Source organism: Pipistrellus kuhlii, unplaced genomic scaffold (assembly GCF_014108245.1).
Source record: "Pipistrellus kuhlii isolate mPipKuh1 unplaced genomic scaffold, mPipKuh1.p scaffold_m20_p_20, whole genome shotgun sequence".
NCBI lineage: Eukaryota > Metazoa > Chordata > Mammalia > Chiroptera > Vespertilionidae > Pipistrellus > Pipistrellus kuhlii.
In genome coordinates, this window is record NW_023425516.1 from 2,145,287 (window position 1) to 2,170,997 (window position 25,711).

Genomic DNA, 25,711 nt, shown 5'->3' on the forward strand with positions numbered 1-25,711 from the left:
AGCCCACCATTCTTCCTGAGGAGATATTATTGTTTGGGGACTTTTCCCCCGTGGGACAATGTTAGCTTTGCTGCCTGTGTGTGAGGACCCTTCCTCCCCCCAGGGGGCCTGTCATCCCAGGTTTCCTGCTCACAGGACGAGCAGTGAGGCTCAGTGGGAAAAGGCGTTGGAGTCAGCCGGCCTAGGTTCAAATCCAGCTCTGCCCTCGCCAAGCCCTGTGCAGGGCAAGCCCCCGCCTTCCCGCTGTGGCCTGTGTCCTGGGGGGAGGCCCGGGATTAAGTAGGAGGTGATGCTCCCAGGCCTGTCCCTGGCCTGTGGCACGTGCTTTTCTTTCCTAAAGAAACGCCCAGTCCGACTGGGGAGGCACCACCAGCAGCAAACCAAGAGCGATTACACGCTCCACCCCCTGGGCAAGGACTCCCAGTGGGATCGTAGCTCAGGACGGACTTCAGGGGGCAGGGGGGAGACATTTACGGGGCCCTAACTAACGAGGCGGGGAGACCTCAGTGAGTGGAGCGGAAATAAGGGCCCTTCGGGAGGAACAGAGCTTTGGAGTGTGTGCTGGGAGGGCAGTAGAATGGAGGAGCCTGGGACCATGAGGTCACCGTCCCCAGGGCAGGGGAGGATGACAAACCCGCCCAGAGAGCAAAGGTTATCTGTTCCCACCTGAGGCTGGGCTTCCTGGGAAGTTACAGTCCCACTGTCACCTCGTGACGTCACCCAGTTAAACGCCAGGCGAATCTCCCATGTGACCTGGGGGGCGGCCAAGATCTTACCCAGGGTTTCCTGGTCAGCGGACACAGAGCGTCTCCTGACCCTGTCTCTCTCTCCCTTTGGCGGTTAGGGGGCAAGACATGGGCGACATCATGGTTCTGGTGGATGAGGAAGAAGAGGCGGAGGAGGAAGAAAATGCTGCGGAGGAGGAGGAGGAGGAGGAGGGAGAAGAGGAGGAGGAGGCAGCCAGCGAGAGGGAGGCGTTCCCAAAGGAAATACACAAGCATGGCCACATCCACAGGGTGACCGCCCTGGTGAACGGCAACCTGGACTGGATGGCCAGCGGGCTGCCGCCTCTGCAGAGTGAGTGTTCTCCCCGCGCGTTCCCGCTGAGCTGGGGGGGAGGGGGGCGCGGAGACCTCTGCTGGGGTCTTTGGAGAAGACGTTAAAGTTTAAGCTGAGAATCCATCACCACCTACCAGTGCACCAATTTAACTGGTCAGCGTTTACCAGCGCAGCTCTGGGAAAGGCCCGGCATGGTGCGGAAGGAGAATAGAAAAGGAAGGCCAGCTAAGACCGGTTTGGCTCAGTGGATAGAGCGTCGGCCTGCGGACTGAAAGGTCCCGGGTTCGATTCCGGTCAAAGGGCATGTACCTTGGTTGCGGGCACATCCCCAGTGGGGGTTGTGCAAGAGGCAGCTGATTGGTGACTCTCTCTCATCGATGTTTCTAACTCTCTATCCCTCTCTCTTCCTCTCTGTAAAAAATCAATAAAATATATTAAAAAATAAAAATAAAAAAAGAAAAGAAAAGGAAGGCCAGCCCTGTCTGCGGACAGAGTAAAACATGGGGACAATGCAAACAGAGGCAAGACTTACCCAGCGCTCTGAGGGAGCTGTCTCGGAGGAATTGGGTTGATTGCCCGATGAATGACTTGCTTACCAGGCCCTCTTACCAGACAGACAAGAGCTTGGAGGGTTCTGTGGTCAGGAGAGGCCGGATGGAAGAGGTGGGCTCGGAGGCAGGCCTCAGGCTAGTCACTGGAATAAGCTAGAAGGAGAAAGGGCGCCCGGGTGCGGGGAGTCCGGGAGCCCTGGGCATGAAGGGTGGACAGGGTCGAGCACGTCTCAGGATGTTGACGGGAGGAGCAGGTGGAACGGGAGGAACACGCAGCCCCCCACCTGCTCCTGCAGGACACCGGCTCTGAGGCTCTCAGGGAGGGCCCGGGATGGAGGTTTTTGAAGGCGGATGGGAACAGGGTCACCCCTATTGAGATCATCCCGAACCTGGTCTCCTTCTCCCTCCAGATGAGAGCAGCGAGCAGCAGAGTGAGCTGGTCCGTGAGGAAGACAGGCCGGTGTGAGCCAGAGAGCCGCCCTCCTGTCGGGCCCGGTGAGCTGGGAGCCTCACGGAAGATGAGCTTTTCCTTCTGCTTTGACCTGAACCCCTGCCTGAGGGTTTAAACTGGGCTCTCAGCGAACACACATACACACACACACACACACAAATACACACAAACACACACACAAACACACACAAATACACACATACAAATATACACACACACAAATACGCACACGCACAAATACACACATACACACACACACACACACACCTCTGTCCGTTTTCTAACAAGCCGGTTTGATTTGCTGTAACTCTTCTCAGTGATGCTAGAAAACGTTGGGAACAGGGGCGGTGTGTGTGGGAAAGCTGCCTTTGGCACCAGAGGTGCCCTTTCTGCGGTGACTCCTGGCTTTATCCGGGTCCACGGATGCCGATCTGGGGGGAGCAGGCGTGTGAGGAGGACCTTGGCCGCCATGCCCTGGCCACCAGTGAAGTCTGTGACCAGCTTACCTCAGCGCACAGGGCATGGTGTGGGGGAAGGGACACTTCCTGGACCCCTGCCCAGGTGAGCCAAGGAGCCAGATAAAGGCCAGCTCCCTGGAAAAGGTGAGGAGGGTCAGCTACTGAGGCTGGTCCGAGGGAGGCAGCTTGGGTGGGGCAGTGTGAGTCAGGATCACCCAGGACTGAGTCTGGGCTCCATGTTTCATGGGCTTGGGTAGGTTGCTTTGCCTCTGCCCTGGGCCTCCATGTCCTCATCTGTGAAATGGGTGAACTCACCTGTCGTACAGGGGCGTGGTGAGGACTCTGGACGTGAATGTGCCTAAAAGGTGCTCAAGAGATGCTCGCTGTCCTCCTCTGCCTTCCCCCGTGGAGGAAAACCACGTCAGCTGCCAGGTGCAAGTTCCCACCTGGACCCGCCATTCTTCTTTGTGGGATGGTTTCGGGCGAGGGCTTTATCGGAGCTCTCCTGACCACGTCTGCTTCCCTGGAAAGAGAATTATTTTCAGAAGAGGCAGGGGCCCAGAAGAAAAAGTGCCTTTTCATCAGAACCTCACATTTTGCAAAGCTTCGTATTCATACCAGAGCTTCTTACACGACACTGTCAGCTTTCGGCCTTCCCCATCCTTCCTTTCTCCCGGGACTTTGCGAGAAAGCAGGAGACGTGTTTTAAAAGGGAGTAGCTGGTGGGCGGTCCTCCTTGGGCAGACCAGCTCCTCCGGCCGTGGAGGGAGAGCTGGTTCCCATCTTCTCTTTGATGATGTTGTGAAGATGCACTGATGGACGATGCCGAGTTTCTAACGAAACCATCGTATGCTGGGTTTAAGCGCTAATGCTTCCAGTAGAGCCTGTATAGTTTAGAGGTATCCCCCCACCTCCCCCCATTTCACCCAGATCTCTTTAAAAAATGTCCGGGGCCTTATAAAGGTGCAAAGAGTGTGTGCTAAGTATAAAACTCTGACTTGAATTTGCATTCTTGAATGTTGCACATTCTGCTCCGATGGGCAAGACCTGGAGCTTAAAGGAGAACATCCCTTCTCCAGGAGCGGACTGGGACTGGTACAGTGAGACACTGGTTACCCGCAGGTGTGCTTGGGGCTGGTCCGTTTTCTTGAAGCGACTAAACAAAGCAAGTCCCTAGAAGCTCAGAACACTGGGCAGCTCAGGCGCTGGCTGCACATGTGTACCCCCAGACTGGCCGTGACCTCTGCAGTCTTGTCTGGCTGGGCCTTTTGCCTCGTGTATGTAACCACCCTCATCGGTCTGAGTTAGTGCCATTCACAGAACAGGACACCAGACAGGTTGTTCCTACAGTCACTGAACACCGAGCTGGACGCTTTAGATGAATTCCAGTTTTTTGGTTTTTTTTTAAGTTCCATTTCTGAATCTAGGTGTCTATTAGGCAGAGGCAACAACATTTTTTAAAAAGAAAAGAAACTGTGGTAAAAAAAAAAAAATTAAAAAAAAATTCCCTCGCTGGGAACACGGGTGATTTTTCAAGATCACGGACATGTCTCTGCTATGTCCTCTTCTCTCGCACCCGTACCTGGGAGGTAGCAAAATCTTCGAGGCGGAATTTCTCCACTAGCAAATGGGAGCTTCCAGATCTGGGTGCCAAACACTATAAACCCTTGGCTAAGGGAGCTGGGACTGACTGCTCCCTGGCATCTGGGCCCTGTGTGCACATTACGGCTGGGTCAGTTACACACCCTGGTCCTGGGGGATCTTCACATTTTAAGGATTTTTAAAGAATTAGGGCTTCCTTTTTTTTTTTTTTTTTTTTTTTTTTTTTTTTTTAAGATGGCCCATTTCCCAATGAGCAGGTCACTAGGAGTGAGTGACCATCCACAGGCCTGCTGTCCACGGTGACGGACTTGGTGTGGCAGAGTCCACGCTGTCACCTCATGCTGTGTGTGACGTGCATTCTTATCTGGATGCGTTGTAAGCTCGGAGACCAGGTCTCCTTGTCAAAACCAGGAAGACAAAGCGTTCAGGGCTATCACAACTGACACTTTTTTTTTATATATATATATATATTTTATTGATTTTTTACAGAGAGGAAGGGAGAGAGATAGAGAGCTAGAAACGTCGGAGAGAAACATCGACCAGCTGCCTCTTGCACACCCCCCTACTGGGGATGTGCCTGCAACTTGGGTACATGTCCTTGACCAGAAATCGAACCCGGGACCCTTCAGTCCGCAGGCCAACGCTCCACCACTGAGCCAAACCGGTTTCGGCACAACTGACATTTCTTTTTCTCAAAACCTGGTGGGCATTGGGGAAAGGGCTCCTGCAGGCTTATGGCTTTGATATGAGCCCCGGTTCTCCTGAGCACAGCCGGGCCCTGTTCCCGCAGCAGGAAGGCACATGGTGGGAATTTTCCACAGCCCGTGCACTGCAACCCGGGGCAGCCTCCTGGCTGGGTCAAAGCGATGGTGATGCAATAAGTGCCAACCCGTACTTCTCACCGTGGGGCTGGCGGGGATCTGCTGCAAAGAAAAATAAGCAGATGGTCTGCATTCTTTACATTTTAATATTTGATGGGGGGAGGTGGGTTGGGAGAAATTCATCCTGAGGTTATAATGGATTTTTTTTAAAAAAAGATTATGGAATAAAGTTATTTTTAAATAAAAGCTTCAGTGGACTTGATTGAGACTTGATTAGTAACCCGGAAGATGTGGGGAAATGGGTTTACCTCCCCCAGTTTTTTACCGGCTTTCCCACTGTGGGTGACCATATTGTTCTCGTTTCCATTTTATTCTCCATGGCTTGTAGGTACTACCCACCCTCTAAACCTACCGAGACACCCTCACCTTTTTAAACTGTCCCTGAAAAATTTGTTCTTTCCCCCCTCCCTACCTCTGCCTCTCTGCTCAGACCGCAGGCTGTCTAAAGAGCTAGAAGTCACCGTGGAAAACAGACCTGATGGGCCGCTTGACAGCACAGTTCACATCAGCCTCCGGGTCCCATGGTCCCCGTGGTGATGGCTTTGGAAATGGTCACCTGGGCCCAGCTCGCTGCAGCCCCAACAATGTCACCCCACCTTCCAGCTGAGGCCCCCAATTCCGTCCCCTTGCCCTGTGCCAGGCCTTCCCTCTTAGGCCCCCCCGCCCCCTTTTCTACACTCCACTCCCAGCTCCCTGGCTCCAGCACAGCTGCCCCTTTATGAATGGATTTCCTCCCAACCGAACCCGCCTTTCCTACCTTCACCCGCCCCCGCGGGGGTCTGCTTCCCACCCGGGCCTCCTGTTGGTGTGTCCCTGAACCCCCATTGACTGGGGGCGCACACAGCTCAGCCCCCAGGCCCCCCCACGTTCCCGCGGCGGCTCCGGTGCTGGCCCCGCACCCCCAGGCCCCGCTCTCTGGCCGCTGCCCCTGCGCCCGCCCACGTCAACCTCGGCTCTTCCATGGGTCACGGCTCTTCTGATTCTGCTTCCCATTTTCTAAACCTTTTATTTGATTTTAAATCTTTAATGAAAGTATTACATAGGTCCCCCCATTAACCTTTCCAGCCCCTTCCCGCCCTCACCGCGCACGGCCCGAGTCCTCCCCGTGTCCGCGGTCTGGTTCCCTTCCCCGACCCCCGCGGGCTCCTCGGATCTCCAGCCTCAGCGGCAGCCCCCGCAACCCCGCGGGGACCCCCCGCCGCCCCCGTCTCTCCTCAGGCCGCGCATTGACCCCCAATCCCTGCTCCCCCGCGGCTCCGGATCCATTTTTATCCGTTTCCTTCCTAGTCGCAGCACAGTTCACATCAGCCTCCGGGTCCCATGGTCCCCTGTGAATGGCACTAACTCAGACCGATTGGGCATGTTCCCAAGTTCCCCCCTCCCCGGGGTTCCCCAGCCCCAGCTCCCCCAGTTTTCTCCTCCTAACCCCTCCCTCAGCCCGGCTCCCTGCCGCGCCCCACTTCTCTACCCAGATCTTCTTACCCATCCCCCCCACCCCCCGTATTACTGCCCGGCCTCCCCCACCGGTTCCCCTCCGCTCAGTCCCTGACCCCCTCGGGCTTTACCCTCCCCACCTGCTCCGCTCCCCCATTTTCACCGGTTGGCGGCCTCCTGAGCCTCCTCACGTTTTCCCTCAGCTCCACTCCCGCCCCCCGTTTCCCTCGCTCTCCCCATGTCCCCCCATTCCTGCAGCGCCACTTCCCCCATTTTCCCCGCAGCCCTGACCCTCCCTCGCCCCTCCCCGCCGAGTTCCCCTCAGCTCCCATTGGTCCCGCCCGCCCTCCGCGCCCCGCCCTCTGCGCCCCGCCCAGGCCCCGCTCCCCGACAACCCCCGCCCCACCCCCGATCCGGCCCCGCCCTCCTCGCCCAAGCCCCGCCCCCGCTCCGGCCCCGGCCCTCGCGCCGCCACGTGACGGGAAGCAGCTGATGGCCTCTCCGGGCTGCGGCGGGCTCGGCGGGGCCGGGGCCGGGGCCGGGGCGGGGGCCGGAGGAACGGGGGCCGGGGCCGGGGCGGGGGCCGGGGCGGGAGCCAGGGCGGAGGCCGCGGCGGGGGCGGCGGCGGCGGAATGAGGGCCCGCGGCCCGGGGGGCTGAGGCGCTGCCTGCCGCGGCCGCGCGTCCTCCATGGAGGCCGGAGGTGAGTGGGGCCGCGGCCCGGCCGGGCTCGGGGCGGTGCGGGCTCGGCCGCCGAGGGGCCGCGGGGGCGCCGCCGGGCCGGGCGGCGGGGCGGGGCGCGGGGTGCGCGGCGCCCAGCTTTGTTTCACTTTCGCTGTCAGCGCAGCCGGCGGGACCGGGAGGACGGGCCTCGCGCGCCGGGGACCCCCACCCCGCTCAGCAGGGTCCCGGGTGGGACGTGGACACGCCAAGCCCTCCCGGTGATGCCCGAGCGGTGGCTGCCGGGTGCCGCACGCTGCTCCTTACGCGCTGTGCGGTGGGGGACCCCCTGACCCCCCAAGTGTCAGCTTTACATTCTCAAAATGAATAGAAAAATGCCTGCCTCCGTGGGCGGTTGGGAGCTTCCCAAACTTGCCTACTCGTAAACATGGGGTCTGGGGTCCTTATTTAAAAAACAAAAGTAAATGTAAGTCACATATAAAACATATGTGTAACATGTAACGTTTATATTCCGAGCCTTTCCCGGTGAAGAGGGGCTCGGGGGGCCGCGGGGGGGGCAGGGGTGCGGGTCCCCGGTGCGTGTGTGGCGGGTTGAGTGTAGGAGCCCGATGGGTGAGGTCCGCTTGCCTCCGCCCGTGCCGGCAGCTGTCATCGGAGGCCAGTGTGGACCCGGGGAGCAGGCTGCGCCCCGGCCGCCCATGAACTTGTCACCTCCGTGGGGAGGGTGTCCCTGTGCAAAGGCCAAACCTCCAGGCGTTCCCCTCGTTCTCCTCCCACCTGGCCCCGCCCCCCCCCCCCCCCCGTGTGAAAACTGGGTGTGTGCTGGGGATTTATTGTGGGAGTCCCCACTCTCCCGTGCACCCCCATTCTTTCTTCTAGCAGCTCCCAGAGCAGCAGTTCTAAGGGGTCCGGGCCTGGGGCTCAGCTTGTGTTCCAGAACCTCATTGTGTTCTCCCTCCAGCGAAGTTCGCTTCCTCCCGCCCTGGCGGGTTCTGAGGTGGCCGCCCTGTCTGACGGGGCCGGGGCTGTGGGTGGGAGGCTGGAACCCCAGGGGATACCCTGGGGCGGTGTAACTTCTTTAACTTGGGAAGTGACATTTCTTTGTTTGCCGGAGCCGGGCATTCAGTGGGAGGTGTAGAGGCAGCTCTCTGCCTTCCCGTGGAGATAAGGGCTTTCTCTCAGAGCCTGCTACCCACGGGACGCTATAAATGGCCTCACTGTTCGCCTGAATCTTACCTGAATCTTTTCAGAGCTTCCGCTGTCATTTCCACTGACCCCTGAATGGTTAAATCTGAAAGTGATCTGGGGCTAGCCTGTCCTTTTAGCAAGAATCTGTTTCCAGTTCTGGGTTTTTCCTAATGATGGACCTCTGTGTTTGGGGGTGTGAGCAGAGCTGTTGAGAGCTGCCAAGATACTGTTAAAAAAAAAGAGAGAGAGAGAGAGAAAAAAGAAAAGCCTGAGAGTTTTGCATTCTTTGAAACTGAATAAAGCCTCTTGTAATGGGGTTACAATGGACTAGAGCTGGTATCTTCAGAGCAGTGGTTGGAGTTCATTTATTCATTCAACAAATATTTGTGCAGTACCTGCTCTGTGCTAGCACTGGCCGATAGAATGAAGTGTGAGTCACATATATAATTTAAAATGTTCCAGTAGCTGCATAAAAAAGTGAAACAGGTGAAATTAATTTTAGAACTCTATCTTTGTCAGTCCAACATGTCTAAAACGTCATTTCGATATGTTATCATGATTAATATATTTTAGATTTTTTTGTGTGTGTGTGTTAAGACTTCACGATAAGATGTATATTATATACATAATCTTGGTTTGGACTTGTCACCTGTTAATTGGTCCGTAGCCAGGTGTGGCTAGCGGTTACTGTATTGGACAGCACAGCCCGATAGCGGTGAACAGATAAGTTTGGGCTGGGGTGGGGAAAAGATGGACAATAAATACATAAAAATGACAAGTGCCATCAAGAAAAGATAGATGAAGGATAGTTATGAAGAAAATTGAGTGAGAGGAAAGTGACTGGGTCAGTTTATTTTAAAAAAAATATATTATTGATTTTGGAGAGGAAGGGACAGAGGGAGAGATTGAGAAAGAGAAAGAAGAGAAACATCAGTGATGAGAGAGAATCATTGATTGGCTGCTTCCTGCGAACCCCACACTGGGCTTTGAACCCACATCTCGGGCGTGTGCCCTAACCAGGAATTGAACCAAGACCTCCTGGTCCATAGCTCGACACTCAACTACTGAGCCACACGGGCCGGGCTTAACTGGGCCACCTTAGATTGTGAGGCCAGGAAGGCTTCTGAGAAGGCGACATCACCCAGCCCTGAAGGGTGAGATGGAACAGCAGGCAGTGTTTCCCAGGCCCGTGGTCTGCAAGCTGCGGCTCGCAAGCCACATGCGGCTCTTTGGCCCCTTAAGTATGGCTCTTCCACAAAATACCATGTGTGGGCACGCACGCACAGTGCGATTGAAACTTAGTGGCTCATGGTTTTCGGCTAGCCACACTCAAGGGGCCAAAGAGCTGCATGTGGCTCTCCAGCCGAGGTTTGCCGACCACTAATCTAATGTGATGCTCCTGAGGCACGACAAATTGCCTTGCTTTCTGCTGCCTGGAGTCATTGCTTCCATCTCCGTGTTAAGGCAATCTCCTTTCACAGACAAGGCCCATCATAAATATCTTTCCGTTCAGCCTGTGTCCACACCCATCCCAGGGTTTAATTAGAAAACCCTGATCTTTTCCCCAAGAAGGGCCACGGCAGGTGCAATCCCAGATGAAGCTGGATCCCCTGGGCGCGGGTTTGTTAGCTCTGCACTAATTACGGCTTTCTTTCCCAGCAGCCAATGGGAGTTGGGGCCCAGACTCCCCCTTCAGAATTTCCTTCGTTCTAGAATTGAAGAAGAGACAGGAGTCACTGGGTTCTTTCTTCTTTTAGCTCCTGGATTCCTGAGCCTAAAATAGCAAGAATTAAATCCTCAAATCACAGAAATAGAGTGTGAAATCTGGGAATGGCTCATGTTTAAGAAGCATTTCATGTGAAATGTTTGGCACAGGCATCATAATAGTTTAGGGGCATCATTTTATTTATATTTAAGGAGGTATATCATGTATATTTGTTCAACAAATATTTACTGCCTGCCTGTTCTCTGCCAGGAACTCTGCCAGGAACTGGGGATACACACAAGGTCCTTGTTCCCATGCAGTTGATGTCCTAGTCGGGGAAGATAGTTAATAATCAAATTAGTGATTGTGCTGTAAAGAAGTGAGAAGCCCTCGCCGGTTTTGCTCAGTGGATAGAGCATTGGCCTGTGGACAAGGGTCCCAGGTTCGATTCCAGTCAAGGGCACATGCCCTGGTTGCAGGCATGACCCCCAGCAGGGGGTGTGCAAGAGGCAGCCGATCAATGATTCTCATCAGTGCTAGCTCTCTTTCCCTCTCCCTTCCTCTCTGAAATAATAATAATAATAATAATAATAATAATAATAGAATTCTAAAAAAAAAAAGAAAGAAAAGTGAGAGGTTGTGAAGGAGACTGTCTTGGGAGGCCAGAGAAGGCCTCTCTAAGGAGCTACCATTTAAGCTGAGACCTAAATGAGATACCAGCCACGGAGGCATTCCTGTGGATGAGAGTAGCTGGTGCAAAGGCCCTGGGGTTGGAACTAATGGAGCCCCAAGAGGGTGTGAGAGAAGGCTAGTTAGTATGCTAGAGCCAGGAGCAAGAGGAGAGCTCTAAGCCCAGGTGGGAAACAAGGCAGGGCCAGTTTCTGCAGGACTCTTAGGGTAGGGTGAGGAGTTTGTATTTCATTCTAAGAGAGGTTGAAGCGGATTACCTTGGAAGGTGAGGAGAATGGATGGCAGGGGCTAGGAGAGCAGTTGGAAGGCTGCTTAGTGAGAGATGATGATGTTGCATAGATTAGAATAGTAGCCATGGAGATGAAGGGAAGTTATAATAGGTTTGCCAAGTCTCTTGGAAACAGATTTGATAGAACTTGCTAATGGATTTGGATTGGGAGGTGAAGAAAAGAGAAAATTCAAGGATGACCCCTTTTCATATTATGTAGAGCCTCTGTATGTTTTAAATCCGAAACAGAGCTCTTAATGTTATGCAGCAATCCTGCAACAGCTCCCTTTTTAAAAGAAAAAAAAACCATACAGGATGGCTGATGTGCATATGGAGGAAGTGAACCCTGTGCAAATATAGTCCGGGTGGAATAATGAGATTTGTCCTTGTCATTTAGTGTTGTGTACATACGGGGTCTCGGCCTCGGCACTGCTGACATTTTGGGCTGGAAAATTCTTCATGTGGGGGCTGACCTCTGCATTGTAGGATGCTTAGCAGCACCCATGGCCCCACCCATTACATAGCAGTACCCCCCCTCCTCCCCCAGTTATAACAACAGAAGTGGCTCCAGACATTGCCACGTGTCCGGGGTGTGTGTGTGTATGTGTGTGTGTGTAAAATTACCCCCGTTGAGACCTCCTGGGCTACATGTAGGAGGCTCTAACAGGTTAGGGCTGTGGCACCGTAAGGAAGTATCTGGAAGGAGCTGTTGCAGGGTTGCTGCATAACATTAGAGATCTGCTTCGGATTTAAAACACACAGTAAAACATTCTTGTCCTTTAACACTCACATCCGGAGGAATATGCTTCTACAGAAAAATGATGATATAAATGAATGTATACGAACACAAATTTCTAGGAGGAATTGCTGGGGCCTGTATGAACACTGGTTTGGATTTAATGTTTTAAAACCTAGATTTACATACAGAACCTCAGGAGATGAATATAAAGGAAACTTCCTTAAATAGCAAAGCCACTAAAGCCCTGATATGATTATATGCACTTATATATGCACCTTTACCATCTGTTTCATTGAGTCCAAGATATGCATCATATCAGCCTGTGTGTCACTGAGAAAAAAGACCCTGCCTTATACCCCTGACTTCATGGCAGTCACAGTGTGAGAAGACACATAAAGATGTGTCCTAGACTCTATAAACTATGGGTGTTAAATTAGTTTCTATCTGGTAACAGCTATAAAAGGGTCAAAGTCTCAGGACTGTTCAAGTGGAACATACACATCAAGAAGTGACCTCATGCAGGAGGGAAGCCAGTCATTATATTAGTATGTGTCACCGTTACACATCATCGTGGTCAGAAAATCTATTCCGAGGGCCTTTACCTTACGAGCTTCACCAGCCACTGAGCCTTCCCATGGAGAGGGGATGTAACCGGGGACTGCCCTCCCGTCACTGGCTCCCCACAAGGTGCTGGACTAGGCCCACAGACACAGAGATGAACTCGTCTTGCTCTTTTCGAACAAAGATGCTTACATTCTGAGGGGGAGGGGAAGGGGAATTGGCTATTACAGGAGAGAAGAAATAAGCAGAGGGGGACTTATTTCTGCTCTGATCATGTGAGATCAGGGTTTGCTTCCCACTTATTAATCTAGATGGGATTCTTCAAAGCAGAAAAGGAGTCCAGCTGTGAAGGAGCATGAGCTACTCAGGGTTTGAGTCTGGTCTAAGCAAGAGGAAGCAGGGCAAGGGCTGAACATTATATTTCAGTCTTGATGGTGGGGGGGTGGGAGTGAGTTTCAGATAACCCTTTTCTCCCAGGAGCCGGTTCTTTTGAAGAGAATTTAAATACATTTGAAAGCCGCCTAATCTGCCCCATCTAGCTCAGCCTTGCCCAGTCTAGTCCTGATCTGGCCCTCTCCTGTCTTCCTCTTCAGGCGTTCATGGGAAAGGAGGCCTCTGGTCACTGGGGTTACCCTCCCAAAGGTTACTGAGTCATGGTTAACCAACAGAGGGGCGTGCCAGAGCTGAGTAACGGCGCTGGAATGTGGCCTTTGGCCACTGTTACTGCCCCGGTCACTTAAGGGACAGTTCCCTCCCAGAGCCTGCCCCAGCCTGGTGAGACAGTGGCTCTCGTGGCGAGACAGTGGCTCTCGGCTCTGAGTCAGGGAGGTGAGGAGGGCAGTGAGAGTGCGTGTCTGAAGCATGCTCTCTCCGGTCCCAGAGGAACCGCTGCTGCTGGCCGAACTCAAGCCCGGGCGCCCCCACCAGTTCGATTGGAAGTCGAGCTGTGAAACCTGGAGTGTCGCCTTCTCCCCAGACGGCTCCTGGTTCGCGTGGTCTCAAGGACACTGCATCGTCAAGCTGATCCCCTGGCCGCTGGAGGAGCAGTTGTAAGTACTCTGGCAGCCCGAGTGCCGAGGAACGTGAGCGCTTAATTCAAACTGCTGCCCGCCCTGGGTCTCCCTGCCCGGAGCAGGAGAGGGGACACGGCGGGACAGCTGGGGAGCCCCTCATCGGGCTCCAGAGCCCCACATGCAGGACGTGGGAAAACCGATTCCATCGAGATTATGTCAGCCCCCAGTTTTTAAAAACAGATTCACTGAGCTATAATTTACCCACCATACAGTTTGCCCATTTAGAGTGTATCTATCACCATGGTTAATCTTAGAACATTCTCATTACTCATAAAAGAAACCCCATATCCCTAAGCTGGCACCCTCCAAACCCCTCTACTCATCAGCCCTGAGTAGCCACTAATCTCCTTCCTGTTGTCATAGGTTTGCCTATTCTGAACATTTCATATCCATCAGTTAACACGTAGACATTTTTGATTGGCTTCGTTCACAACATAATGTTTTCAGTCATTTATGAGGATGCATGTATCAGTGCTTTATTTTCTGTCATTGCCAAATACTCCATTGTATGGAGAGAACCACGTGTTGTTTATACATTTATCCATTGGTGGACCTTTGGGTTGTTTTCTCCTCTGACTTTTATGAAGAATGCTGCTGTGAACATTGCTTACAAGTCTCTGTGTGGACACATTGTTCCCAGAAAGGGGACCTGGCCCTTGGCGGTTCTCGGCGCAGGACAGATTTCACAGACGAGCCCGGGTGACTGCGGGAACATTTGGTAAAGCTGGGGTCGTGACACAGGAAAGGACTCAGCACTGAGGAAGCAGCAGGAGAGCCTTGCGGGGCTGCCTAGCTCCGGGGAAAGTCAGCGGAAGGCACCTTGGGACCAGGCTTAGGGGACTAGCCTCTGACGACTGAGCTGCCACTGCCCATTGCTCCTCAGGTGCAAGTCTTGTGGGTTCTTTGGGGTGTAGGAGAGGCTCCTGGGGGGAAGAAGAGGAGGAAGAAGGGGAAGGGAATGGCAGGGGTGCTCCTAGACCAGCGGTCGCCAACTTTTCGGACCTCACGGACCACCAGTGCTCCATGGACCACTGGTTGGCGACCACGTCCCTAGGCCAAGAGCACGCCCTGGTCCTTTGTCTTGAGACTTTATCTCTTTCTCAAAGGCGGGAAGGTCTCGGGCTGGTCTCTACAGAATACTCATCCGTCTTCTAGGTGTGCCATCTGGGTTCCTGGTCTTGACTGATTGGTCCGTGTTAGGGCTGGGGGTTGTCAGTCACCGTGGCTGGTCCTGGTGTCGCCCACCTGGTTTTGCTGCTTTTCTTGGTCTGGAGCTGAAATACAGCTGAGGCCTAGACGTTATTTCTATGAAGGTGACCTTCTGTATGTACTGTAAATTGCTTTGCTAGTTTGTTCAGCTAACTATTCTGTTTGTCCTGGCTTACTGGCCTGTCTCAATACGATTTTATATGTTTTCTGTGTTTAACTGTTTGAGGAGCTATCAGATTTTTTCAAAGTGGCTGTTCCATTTTACAGTCCCACCAGTTAAAAAGTTTTTCACACCCTCCCCAACACTTGCTATTGCCAGTCTTTTTTATTATAGCATAGCCATCCTGGTTGGTACGAAATGGCATCTTATTGTGGTTCGATTTGCATTTCCTTGATGGGTACTGATGTTGAGCATCTTTTCATGTGCTTATTGGCCCTTTGTATATCTGCTTTGGAGAATTGTCTCTTCAGATCCTCTGCCATTTTAAAATCGGGTATTATCTTTTCATTATCTACCACGTTTAGTTTCTGATCTTTTTCGTTCTTTGGGCTGGACAGGTCCCAGTGTCAGAAAGCTGTGAGCCCCCAGGCAGGTGGCCCAGCATTGGCATTTTTTCATTTGTCCCAGGGTAACTCTGCATTTATGTATTCAGCCAACATTGGTTGCAAATCTTCTTTGCCTAAAACTGAGGTAGGGGTGAGAATCCTAAATAAATCAAACACAGGCTGTGCCCTTAAGAGTTTCATTTGTTTTGCTTTAGGCATTTCTTATAAATTGTCTATTAGATTTAAGTCTTTTAGAAGTTTAGTCTGAAATATGTTGCCTTGATCATAGGTAAAGCTGATGAGAGTTTGCTGAGATTGGTACTCTGTATACTGTTGGGGTCAAGGGGATAAATTTGTGCACTTTCTGGAAGGAAGTCTATTTGACAATAGACTTCAAAGACCTTAAAAATGTCCTTCCAGTGATTAGAATTCTCAGAAATGGGCTCATCTACAATATTTACATGCACTATTTTCATCATAAAATTAATTATGCAGTAGTTAAAAATCAGAAATAGCTACAAATTGGGTGATGAGAGAATGGTTAAAGACATTGTGGCATCTATATATATAAAACCCTAATATGCAAATAGGCCGAATGATGGAACAGTCAAACAACTGGTCAGTATCACATGCACTGACCACAGAACATGGTGGGGGTTGGCATCTGGTGGCCAAGTGGGGAACATGGTGGGTGTCAACCATGGTGGGATGGTGAAGCAGGTGAGCAGGGGCACCAGACCAAGGCAGGGCGCCAGGCAAGCCTTTGGTGGTTACTGAAAATTCTTGCTCCCATGCATTGTGGTCCTGCCTGGAATTGCTGCCAGCACCAGAGCCACTGCTCACAACCACTGCTGGCACCGGACTCTGGTCCGATCACTCCGGGCCGTCAGTGGGTGTGAGCGGCTGCTGCCAGCCCCAGTCGCCCCTCAGGGCTTCTCCACCTCCCTCTGCTCCTGAGGGGCCATCAAGGCAGCAGCTGCCACTTGCACTCACCAACGGGAGCAGCGGCTGTGGTAGCAGGGCTGCCAGCAGACAGGAGACGGGGGGCTGTGGCAGGAGGGGCCAGGTGGGGGAACAAAGGATGGGCCACGCTGTGCCCACCACAGCTTCGCATCCCAGAGTTCTTTTCAAGGTACTCAAATTCGTGCACTGGGCCCCTAGTTTTTATATATTTTAGCAGCTGTCAAAGATTGTGTGTATTTTTTTTAAATAAATCTTTATTGTTGAAAGTATTACATATGTTCCTTTTCCCCCCCATTGCCCTCCCACCCACCTCTCCCCCAAGCCTTTACCACTCTGTTGTCTGTGTCTCTGGGTTATGCATATGTGCATATGAGTTCATTGCTTTCTCTTACCCCCTCCACCCTCCCGTGCCTTCTCTCTGAGGTTTGAATCTGTTTGATGCTTCTATGTCTCTGAGTCTATTTTTGTTTATTGTTTAATAAGTGGGCATTCTTGTTATTTTATTGATGGTCCATTTGTTGTGCAGAGGCTCTTTATTTTGATGTAGTCCCATTTGTTTATTTTCTCCTTAATTTCCATTGTCCTAGGAGATATACCCGTAAACATTGCTATAAGAGATGTCTGAGATTTTGCTGCCTATGTTTTTTCTAGGGTTTTTATGGTTTCACATCTAACTGGTCTTTTACCCAGTTTAAATTTATTTTGGTGTATGGTGTAAGTTGGTGATCTAATTTCATTTTTTTGCATGTATCTGTCCAATTTTCCCAACACCATTTATTGAAGAGACTAACTTGACTCCTTTTGTCAAATATTAATTGAGCATAATGACTTGGGTCAATTGCTGGGTTCTGTGTTCTGTTCCATTGGTCTATATACCTGTTCTTATGCCAGTACCAGGCTGTTTTGAGTTAGGTGGCTTTGTAGTATAACTTGAAATTGTGATTCCTCTGAGATCCTGGCTGCGAGGCGGAGCGGTGGGGCCCACTTGTTAGGACTGAGTGTTGAAGAAGAACGAGAAAGGAAGAGGGTCAGGTGCTCAGTGCGTCCTGAGTAGCTTTGTGGGTTCTTTCTCTCCGTTGACTATCCTGCCGGCTGGAGCAAATGATAGAGCCTTGTTAATTGGTTGGAACATAGCGAGTGAAGGCAGAAGTCAGTGTGTACCGAGCAAAGTGTACAAAGGAGAGCTGCAGATGGATAGTGAGGCGCTCAGTGCTGTCCTAGCTCCACACCTGCAGGGTGCGTGCCTTCTTTTCTTTTCCTGGGTGGAAAAGCCGAGCGCGCTTTCCTTTCACACGCCGAAACCCCAGAGGACTGTACCCACAGGGAGTCCCCCATGGCAGGGCTGTCCCGGAGCGGCTGACCCAGGCCAGGGAAGCCTGTTACCCGGATTCTAAACAGGCAAGTCACACCAGAGTTCACCGAGGCCCAGTTTGTTCCTGTGATTTTCAAGCCTTAGATGCCCTGAATGAAAAGTGGGTAGACTGGTGAGTTGCATCCTCATTAAGAACGCTCTCCTTCCCCAGCATCCCTAAAGGGTTCGAAGCCAAAAGCCGGAGCAGCAAAAATGACCCGAAGGGGCGAGGCAGCCCGAAGGAGAAGACTCTGGACTGTGGGCAGATTGTCTGGGGCCTGGCCTTCAGCCCGTGGCCTTGTCCACCCAGCAGGAAGCTCTGGGCGCGCCACCACCCCCCGGGGCCAGACGCCTCCTGCCTGATCCTCGCCACGGGACTCAACGACGGGCAGATCAAGATTTGGGAGGTGCAGACAGGTAGGTGGTTTCTGGCTGGCACAAGGTCGGGGAGGCTCGTGTGCATGTCCTCACGGGGGGCTCCAAGGGCCCAGCCCCCCAGCTGGCGGAGGTGCGGCTGTGCGGGCAGGCCAGTGCCGTCTCCCACTGACCGAGTGCTCCCGCCGCCCCGCCAGGGCTCCTGCTTTTGAATCTTTCCGGCCACCAAGACGTTGTGAGAGATCTGAGCTTCACGCCCAGTGGCAGCTTGATTCTGGTCTCTGCGTCTCGGGACAAGACTCTGCGCATCTGGGACCTGAATAAACATGGTATGGAGGTGACGGAACTCCCAGGGAACTCCCACAATACTGTGTGTGCCCTTCCCAATGGACCTGTGTCACTGTTACCCAGAATAGCGTTTCTCCATCTTTTTTCTATTATTGTTTCTTAGGAGCCTTTTCAGGCACTTCTTTCCTGATCACTCCCCCCTCATCCCTTGAAGATTTAAATTCTGTATATCTGTCTATTGATTGAGTACGTATTTATACACTGTAAGGAGGAAAACAGATTTTAAAAACCAATAGAACCAGTTTTTGCCATTATTGCTATCGCCTTTATTGAAAATCCCGTGATGGCCGGGACCGGTTTGGCTCAATGGATAGAGCGTCGGCTTGGGGACTGAAGGGACCCGGGTTCGATTCCGGTCAAGGGCATGTACCTTGGTTGCAGGCATATCCCTGGTAGGGGGTGTGCAAGAGGCAGCTAATCGATGACTCTCATTGATGTTTCAAACTCTCTATCTCTCTCCCTTCCACTCTGTACAAAAATCAATAAAAGATATTAAAATAAATAAATAAATAAATTAATTGATTAAAAAAAAAAAAAAAAAAATCCCGTGATGGAGAACGCCTTTCTCGCCATGGCATCGCTGACATTTTGGGCTGCAAACGTCTTTGTTATGGGCTGTGCATCCTACACAGTCGTGGCGAACAAACTGTGCCCAGACATTGCCCGTTCCCCGTGGAGGGCACAGTCTCCCCATTTGAGAACCGCTGATCTAGAGGAAGCCATCCTCCGTGGGCACTTTCTGTTAGAAATAAAGTTTCTTGTGAAGTGGAATCGAGGTCTAGCAGAATCCTCTCAGGCTAGTTCTGCCTTGAACAGAACTAGATAGAGGAGCAGCCCAACAAAGAGTCCCGCCGTCTCTGGAAAGTGACTGAGGGAAGGAATTTTCCGCTGCCCACCCAGGTCACTTCTGCCCACCGGGGTGGGCAGCGGAGGCTGGAGGGAGGTGGAGATAGGAAGTGGTCATGCAGGCAGTTCCTGAAGAGACACACTCACCCTGATCATGCAAAGCCACGGCTGTTCCCCAGACCGTGGGAGGGCCCTGTCTGCTTCCCTCTTAGAAAGGAGCCCAGTCATCTCTCCAGACAGCGGAGGAGGTGCTTGTCCTTTCCTCACCTGAGGCCCCTGGTCACTAAGCTCTGTACGGTTCCTTCCCGTTCCCGTGGGACCCAGTCACACAATCCAAGCCGGCCTGCTGACCGGGAGGGTCATTCAGAGGCAGTGCCATTGCTGTTATGTGTGCAGAGGCAGCTTGCCACCATTGAAGGAAGGTTCTTGAAGGGGCTTTGAAAGTCACGTGGTGGTTGGGAAGCTGCAGGTGACACAGTGGACAGAATGGACCAGAACCGTTATTAGGGCTTTTCAAAGAGGAGGGGAAATGCAGGTTCCCAGGTATTGGGCCCTGCCCTACATGACGTGCCTTCATTTATTCAACACTCCCAACCTCCGGGCAGGTGTGCTGTTCCTGTTTGATAGCTGAGAAACCATGACTGACTTTGAAAAATATATATTTATCCACATCCATAAATTTATAAATGACCATATATACTTTTTTTTTCTGTGTGTGTGTGTGTGTGTGTGTTTAAATTTCTTTATTGATTATGGTGTTACATTTGTGTCCTTATTCCCCCATTACCCCCACAACCCTTCCCCCCTCATGCCCTCACCCCCCTGCTATCTGTGTCCATTGGTTAGGCTCATATGCACGCATACAAGTCCTTTGGTTGATCTCTCCCCCTTACCCCCACCCTCTCCTACCTTCCCTCTAAAATGTAATGTCTAATCGATATGTTTCTCTGTCAACCATATATATTCTTAAAATTACACACACACACACACATTTTTTTTTTCCTGCTCTGGCTGGGGTTTTCAGTGGTTAGAGTGTTGGCCTGAATACTGGCAGGTCTTAGGTTTGATTCCTGGTCAAGGACACATACTTGGGTTGTGGGTTTGCTCCCTGCCCCTGATTAGGAGTCGGGACACATGGGAGGAAACCAGTCCATGTGACTCTCTCAACATCAATGTTTCTCTCTTCCCCCCTATCCTCTTTCCCTTCCACTCTCTCTGAAAAGCAATGGAAAAAATATCCTCAGGTGAGGATTAACAACAACAAAAAAAAATTGTTTAAGTTTTTTTTTTTATTTTAGCTTGATTCCTGCCCATGCCAGCCTTGCCATCTTTCTAATTGTCCTATCTGTTGAATTCCTCCATAATCCCCCTGTAATCTTGTGTAACCCATGCTAAGAGTCTTCCATATTTCTTTCCATGTTTTGCTTACACTTGTATGATCCTATTCGGACAATCACACTCTTACATTTATGGGTTTTGGAATCATTATGTTTCACAAGAATGAAATCGTAGTCTTCACATTTTTTTCTGAATCTTGTTTTTTCATTAAAGATACTTCATGGGAAATCTAGATTCTTAATTTAATAGGAATTAATAAGGTGGATCTACCTGTTACACTCCTTTTTTAAAAATTTTTATTAATATATTTTATTTATTTTTTACAGAGAGAAAGAGAGAGGGATAGTAGAGAGTTAGAAACATTGATGAGAGAGAAATGTTGATCAGCTGCCTCCTGCACACGCCCTACTGGGGATGTGCCGGCAATCAAGGTGCATGCCCTTGACCGGAATTGAACCTGTGACCCTTGAGTTCGAATGCCTACGCTCTATCCACTGAGCCAAACCGGTTTGGGCTCCTGTTACACTCTTTATTCAGTCATTTCCCTATGGATGAACATTTTGTTTTGTTTTTTCAAAAACTGAAACCTGGAGAGATTACGTGAGAAGTTCAGGATTGTGTGCTAAGTGCACAGTGGAGCCAGGTGCAAGCCCACTTTTGTCTCACTCCAGAGCAGGGGGGAGGGTGCTCCTTCAGGGAAGGGGGAGGATGTGGAGTGGGAACCTTGTGAGGAGGGGAAACCATCACAGAGAGAAGTGAAGATGCACTCAGATTTGGAAGGATGCTTCCAAGTATAATAGAGGTGGTGGGGGACTGGAAAAGAATGTGCTTCGCTATCAAAGGGATCTATCGGACCTGATCTATCTACACCGTTTATCCTGATGATCCCGTGGAGTTTGGTGTAACAGGGGAAGTGATTTCCTTTGGGTGTTAGAATATTATATGAATAGATTTCATATTTAAATGACAGGTTTTGTCATACTTCTTTCTCTGCATTAAAAAGTGGGCGGTGGCACTCAGTTGATAGCGGGGTGGGTGGCCCATCACGCCCTTCCTCAGTCTTCCTGCTCGTGGTGTGAGAAGCTCACTGTCTGCCCTCTGTCCGCCAGGTAAGCAGATTCAGGTGTTGTCGGGCCATCTGCAGTGGGTGTACTGCTGCTCCATCTCCCCGGACTGCAGCATGCTCTGCTCTGCGGCTGGAGAAAAGTCGGTAAGTCTCACACATCGGGTGCCATTTCCTCTGTTGTGTTAGTTCAGCAGGACCTGGGGGTGTGTAGCCACCTTGTGTGTGAGACGGCGTCTCAAACCCTGCCTCCTGCATACCGCCCTTTCCATTTGCACTTCGACATGAGCCAGAAGAGGAGGTAAGTTTATGTAGATCGCCACCTTCATTGGAGGCCTGTTTGTCCTTACAAATGGAAAGGGGGTGCTTTTTAAGTTTCTTTTCCCCTCAGAGAGTCTATGATTTTAAAAGTTGCAACCCATGTATGGGCCCAGATTTCCTTTGAACCATGTAGTTTATAGCGACCTAATTAGGATTTTCACTCCAGATTATAAAATGTACAGCTACTTACTGAACTTCGCCCTGCCATCCTGCCTGTTATTTTAAAGAAGCATTAGAAACTCAGGAAAACTTTGGGACAGTTTTGCATGGAGCGGTTTGCTGCGGTTGACTCGGGGAAGTTAAGAATTCACTATTTGGTGCGGCCCAGGTGGTTAATCATTCATTCGAGGTCTGGAACTATGTGAAAGTGCGAGTTTTCTTAAAGGAAGGAAAATAAAACCCTATTTATAATGACAGTCGGGAAGGTGTAAAGTGATGAGCTGTGTCGGATGTGCAGTGGTGGGGGCCGGTTTCCAGGGTCCTGTGAGCACAGAGGGTGTGAAACGGTGCGGCAGCTGCACGTGTGGGCAGGCCTGGAGTTCACTCTGGCCCCGCTTTGGCAGTAAACGCAAGGACAGCTGGCATGGGGCTGAGGTCTCCCTCCACACGGGCTGCGTGTTTGCAGACAGCGCTCAGGAGCGGAACTGGGACGCTTCTCCTGACCCGTTGCTGGCAGTCTCCCTGAGGTGGCCCGGTTTGCTCTCCTTAAGGCTCACTCCTCCAGCATGTCCGTTGGCTAGGCACAGTGAGAAGCGGAGCTATCACTTTATGTAAGCCTCTGTGACACATTCTGGAAGAGCTAGAGAAACGGGTGGGGAACGGGTCTTCCTAAGCCATGAGGCCCGACGTGGGCACTGCTCACATTCTCATACTGTGTTTCCGCCCCTAACCAGGCCCCTGTCGCTTTCCACAGGTCTTCCTCTGGAGCATGCGGTCCTACACGTTAATCCGGAAGCTAGAGGGCCACCAAAGCAGTGTTGTCTCTTGTGACTTCTCCCCGGACTCTGCCTTGCTTGTCACGGCTTCTTACGACACCAACGTGATCATGTGGGACCCTTACACTGGCGAGCGGCTGAGGTCACTCCAGTAAGGACCCGGACCCCTGCTTACGGCTTCCTTGTGGGGTGACTGATGAGAAGTTTGCTGGATGAGACAAGTCCCTTTTAGAGTTGGGGCACGGGAGGGGCATCCTGGGTAAAAGACACGGATTCAGTGCTTGTTCTAAGGCTGGTGTACAGTAGTGCTTTCTTGTCAGTTAAGTTCTGAAATTAGACCCAAGTGCCTTCAGCTCTCCTGCTAAGTGAGACTCTACTTTGGATTCAGCATTAAGAAACCTCAAAGTGACTCTCTTTTTTCCATTTACTAATAACTGTAGTAACAAGTTCAGAACGGTCCTTTTATCGAAACTGCTATTTCCATTATGAATTTTCATGTTCTCACAAATTTGGTCTATTTTTCTCCTTTATCTCTGTTGTTTTATGAAGCGAATAATAGGTAGGCCTATAATTATCATGTATCTTAGCCTAAAAAAGACTTTCGGTGTGTCCGTGGCATTCAAGTGAGGGCTGACCTACTTTGCATAAGGAAACTGGCACAGCTTTTCAGCCCCCTCTGCAGCCACTCGGAGCCTTAGTAAATGCACTTTTCTCCAGTCTTCTTTTCTAGTCCGCAAGTCCCAAGGTTTTCCATATGGGGCACAAGATGCGTCCTGAGCCTTTTCATAGCCAGGTAGTTTGGCCTCCTGCTGGGGATGAAGGTGAAGGGTGAGGGGTGGCCATCAGCCCTCACTGTCCCGTTTCTTTCTCCTCAGCCACACCCAGCTCGAGCCCCCCATGGATGACAGTGACGTCCACATCAGCTCCCTGAGGTCTGTGTGCTTCTCGCCAGAGGGCTTGTACCTGGCCACTGTGGCGGATGACAGGTAACAAGGGGCTCTCTCGCGCGTCATTGCAGCGTTTCCCAGGCGTCTGGCCCCGGTTTGCTAACGTGCAAACGTGCTTTTCCTTCTCATCCAGGCTCCTCAGGATCTGGGCCCTGGAACTGAAAACTCCAATTGCATTTGCTCCTATGACCAATGGTCTTTGCTGCACATTCTTTCCACACGGTGGAGTCATTGCCACCGGGTACGTATCTGCCAGCGGTGGGCAGCAGTTTCTGCTGAGTATACCATGCAGCTTTTTACGGAAAGAAAGCATTTAGAATTTTCCTGCCTGCGAGGAAGGCTTTAAGGAAATTCAAGATTACATGAAACTCGAATAACCTATTCTGCCAATATAGGTTATCATTTGTTAATATATACTTAATCTCAGTGTAATTATAGTTACAATTCATGACAACGCATGATGCAGAATTTACATGGAAATCCTTCCCGGCAGAGACCAGCTTTCAGGGACCATCTGTAATTCAGTAGGTGGCGTCCATCCTTCTGTTGAACTCACAGGATGACTGAGCAAGGCTGTGCTGGCAGAGAGAGCACTTGGGTGGCAGAGGTGTCTGGAGTTCTTATAATCCTCGTAGGTGGTAGCAGCCTTAATTATTCAGCAGCACAGCTTTTACATCCATTTCAGAAGCCAGGGTTCCGTTTCACTCTCGGGAGGCTCCTGCTAGTGCAGTCAGAGTAGAAACATTAGCATCCGGCACAGTGGAAACAGGTATTTCCAAACCTGTCTGAATGCATGGCTTCTGTTTTGTTTTAGGACAAGGGACGGCCACGTCCAGTTCTGGACAGCTCCTCGGGTCCTGTCGTCACTGAAGCACTTATGCCGGAAAGCCCTCCGGAGTTTCCTCACCACCTACCAAGTGCTGGCACTGCCAATCCCCAAGAAAATGAAAGAGTTCCTCACATACAGGACTTTGTAAGCAACGCCACAAACACGCCTAGTCTCGCGTGTTCTCTCTGTGGCAGATACAGCTCCCTGGCGGAGGAGCAGCTGGGATTATGGGCCAAACGCCTGGTCTTGGATGGACAGTTTCTCTTGGGGATTGTGAACAGAATGTAGCAAAACCAGATTCCAGTGGCTCTTCTCCCCATGACAAGTGACCGCCGGTCATAGAGGAGGGACTCCACTGCCGTGGCCAGAGCCTTCTCTGAAGTCTCCAGCCCGCTGAGAAACAACAGTCTAGAATTCTCTCTGGTAGTTTGATTCAAAGTGCAGATAATGGCGTTTTGGTAACAAGAGTTCTAGGCCTCGCGAGCCGCTGTAGTGGCCGAGGGGTTTCAGCCCCTGTGCTGGGAGGTGTGGCTCCTGCCTCGCCAGGCTGCTTCAGCTTCTCTCCGCGTGTGTCAGAGTCGATGTTGGCGAGTCTCTCCTTCCTCTAGCTTCTCTCTGAGCAGCGGGCAAAGTTTTCATGGAGCAGGCTCTGGTGTGAGGTATTAACCAAATTACAGGTGACTCAGGCTATGCTCCTGACTAACACACTAGAATTGGCTTTTTCGTTTTTTAAACAATGGTGTGCATGTGCAGACGACAAACTTATATGCCTGGTTACATGGGATTTACTCCTAAACTGCATGACTGTTATGATGGCTGAGCTGTTGGTTGTTTGCCTTTCATTAGCATATTTATTTGTATTTTCTGAACAGATGTTAAGGTACAATTGTGTTTTTCTTGATATCTAAAAACCATAGTACTGAAGTCGAACAGTTGTGAAGATGTCTCCTTAATTGTGTGAAGCACTGGTGATGTCATCACTTCAGCCGCATCCTTATGTACGAGGTCTAACTGCTGCTTCTCTTTATTGGACTTGTGAGCCAGTTTCAGCTCTACCCCTCCACACACACAGCTCCTTAAGGTCTATCCTCCTCCAGCGATGTAGCTATCTAGTCAGGACACCTCCTTCAAACATAATCTGCCTTTGGAAAATTTAATATATTTTAAATAATTTTGAAAGAAATGCAACATTTTATCCTTTGGCTTTCTTACAAAGTGCGTTATGGAGGCCAGGGTAATATGAAATGTGTCGAAAAAGGAGATAAATCTCTCCTCTACCACCTTGGTTGCTGAAGAAAAC

General features: G+C 51.2%; 2 protein-coding genes across 7 annotated transcripts in view; both read left to right on the top strand.

Moving 5' to 3' along the window:
• The window catches only part of VSIG10 (V-set and immunoglobulin domain containing 10), a 32,934-nt gene extending 28,677 nt beyond the window's left edge, over nucleotides 1-4,257 (top strand). For 2 of the 4 annotated variants that reach the window (XM_036449201.2, XM_036449198.2), the window contains 2 exons: nucleotides 845-1,075; nucleotides 2,019-4,257. In XM_036449201.2, the coding sequence (XP_036305094.1) occupies nucleotides 845-1,075; nucleotides 2,019-2,076 (289 nt within the window). In that variant the 3' untranslated portion in view covers nucleotides 2,077-4,257. Of the gene's footprint in view, nucleotides 1-844; nucleotides 1,078-2,018 lie in introns of all 4 variants that reach the window. The other 2 variants (XM_045585396.1, XM_045585397.1) reach the window with 1 other exon arrangement.
• A 2,705-nt stretch (nucleotides 4,258-6,962) lies between these two features.
• Nucleotides 6,963-25,337, top strand: WSB2 (WD repeat and SOCS box containing 2). 3 transcript variants are annotated; one of them, XM_036448895.2, is made up of 9 exons: nucleotides 6,964-7,138; nucleotides 13,148-13,316; nucleotides 17,582-17,826; nucleotides 17,982-18,113; nucleotides 21,426-21,526; nucleotides 22,614-22,786; nucleotides 23,511-23,621; nucleotides 23,716-23,823; nucleotides 24,397-25,337. In XM_036448895.2, the coding sequence occupies exons 1-9, from the start codon at nucleotides 7,126-7,128 to the stop codon at nucleotides 24,557-24,559; spliced, it is 1,215 nt and encodes a 404-aa protein (XP_036304788.1). In that variant the 5' UTR covers nucleotides 6,964-7,125; the 3' UTR covers nucleotides 24,560-25,337. The 3 variants fall into 3 exon arrangements, with proteins under 3 accessions (XP_045441355.1, XP_036304788.1, XP_036304787.1); XM_045585399.1 differs by lacking the exon at nucleotides 23,716-23,823 and having other exon boundaries at nucleotides 6,963-7,138; XM_036448894.2 differs by lacking the exon at nucleotides 6,964-7,138 and having other exon boundaries at nucleotides 13,129-13,316.
• Nucleotides 25,338-25,711: the final 374 nt, after the last annotated feature.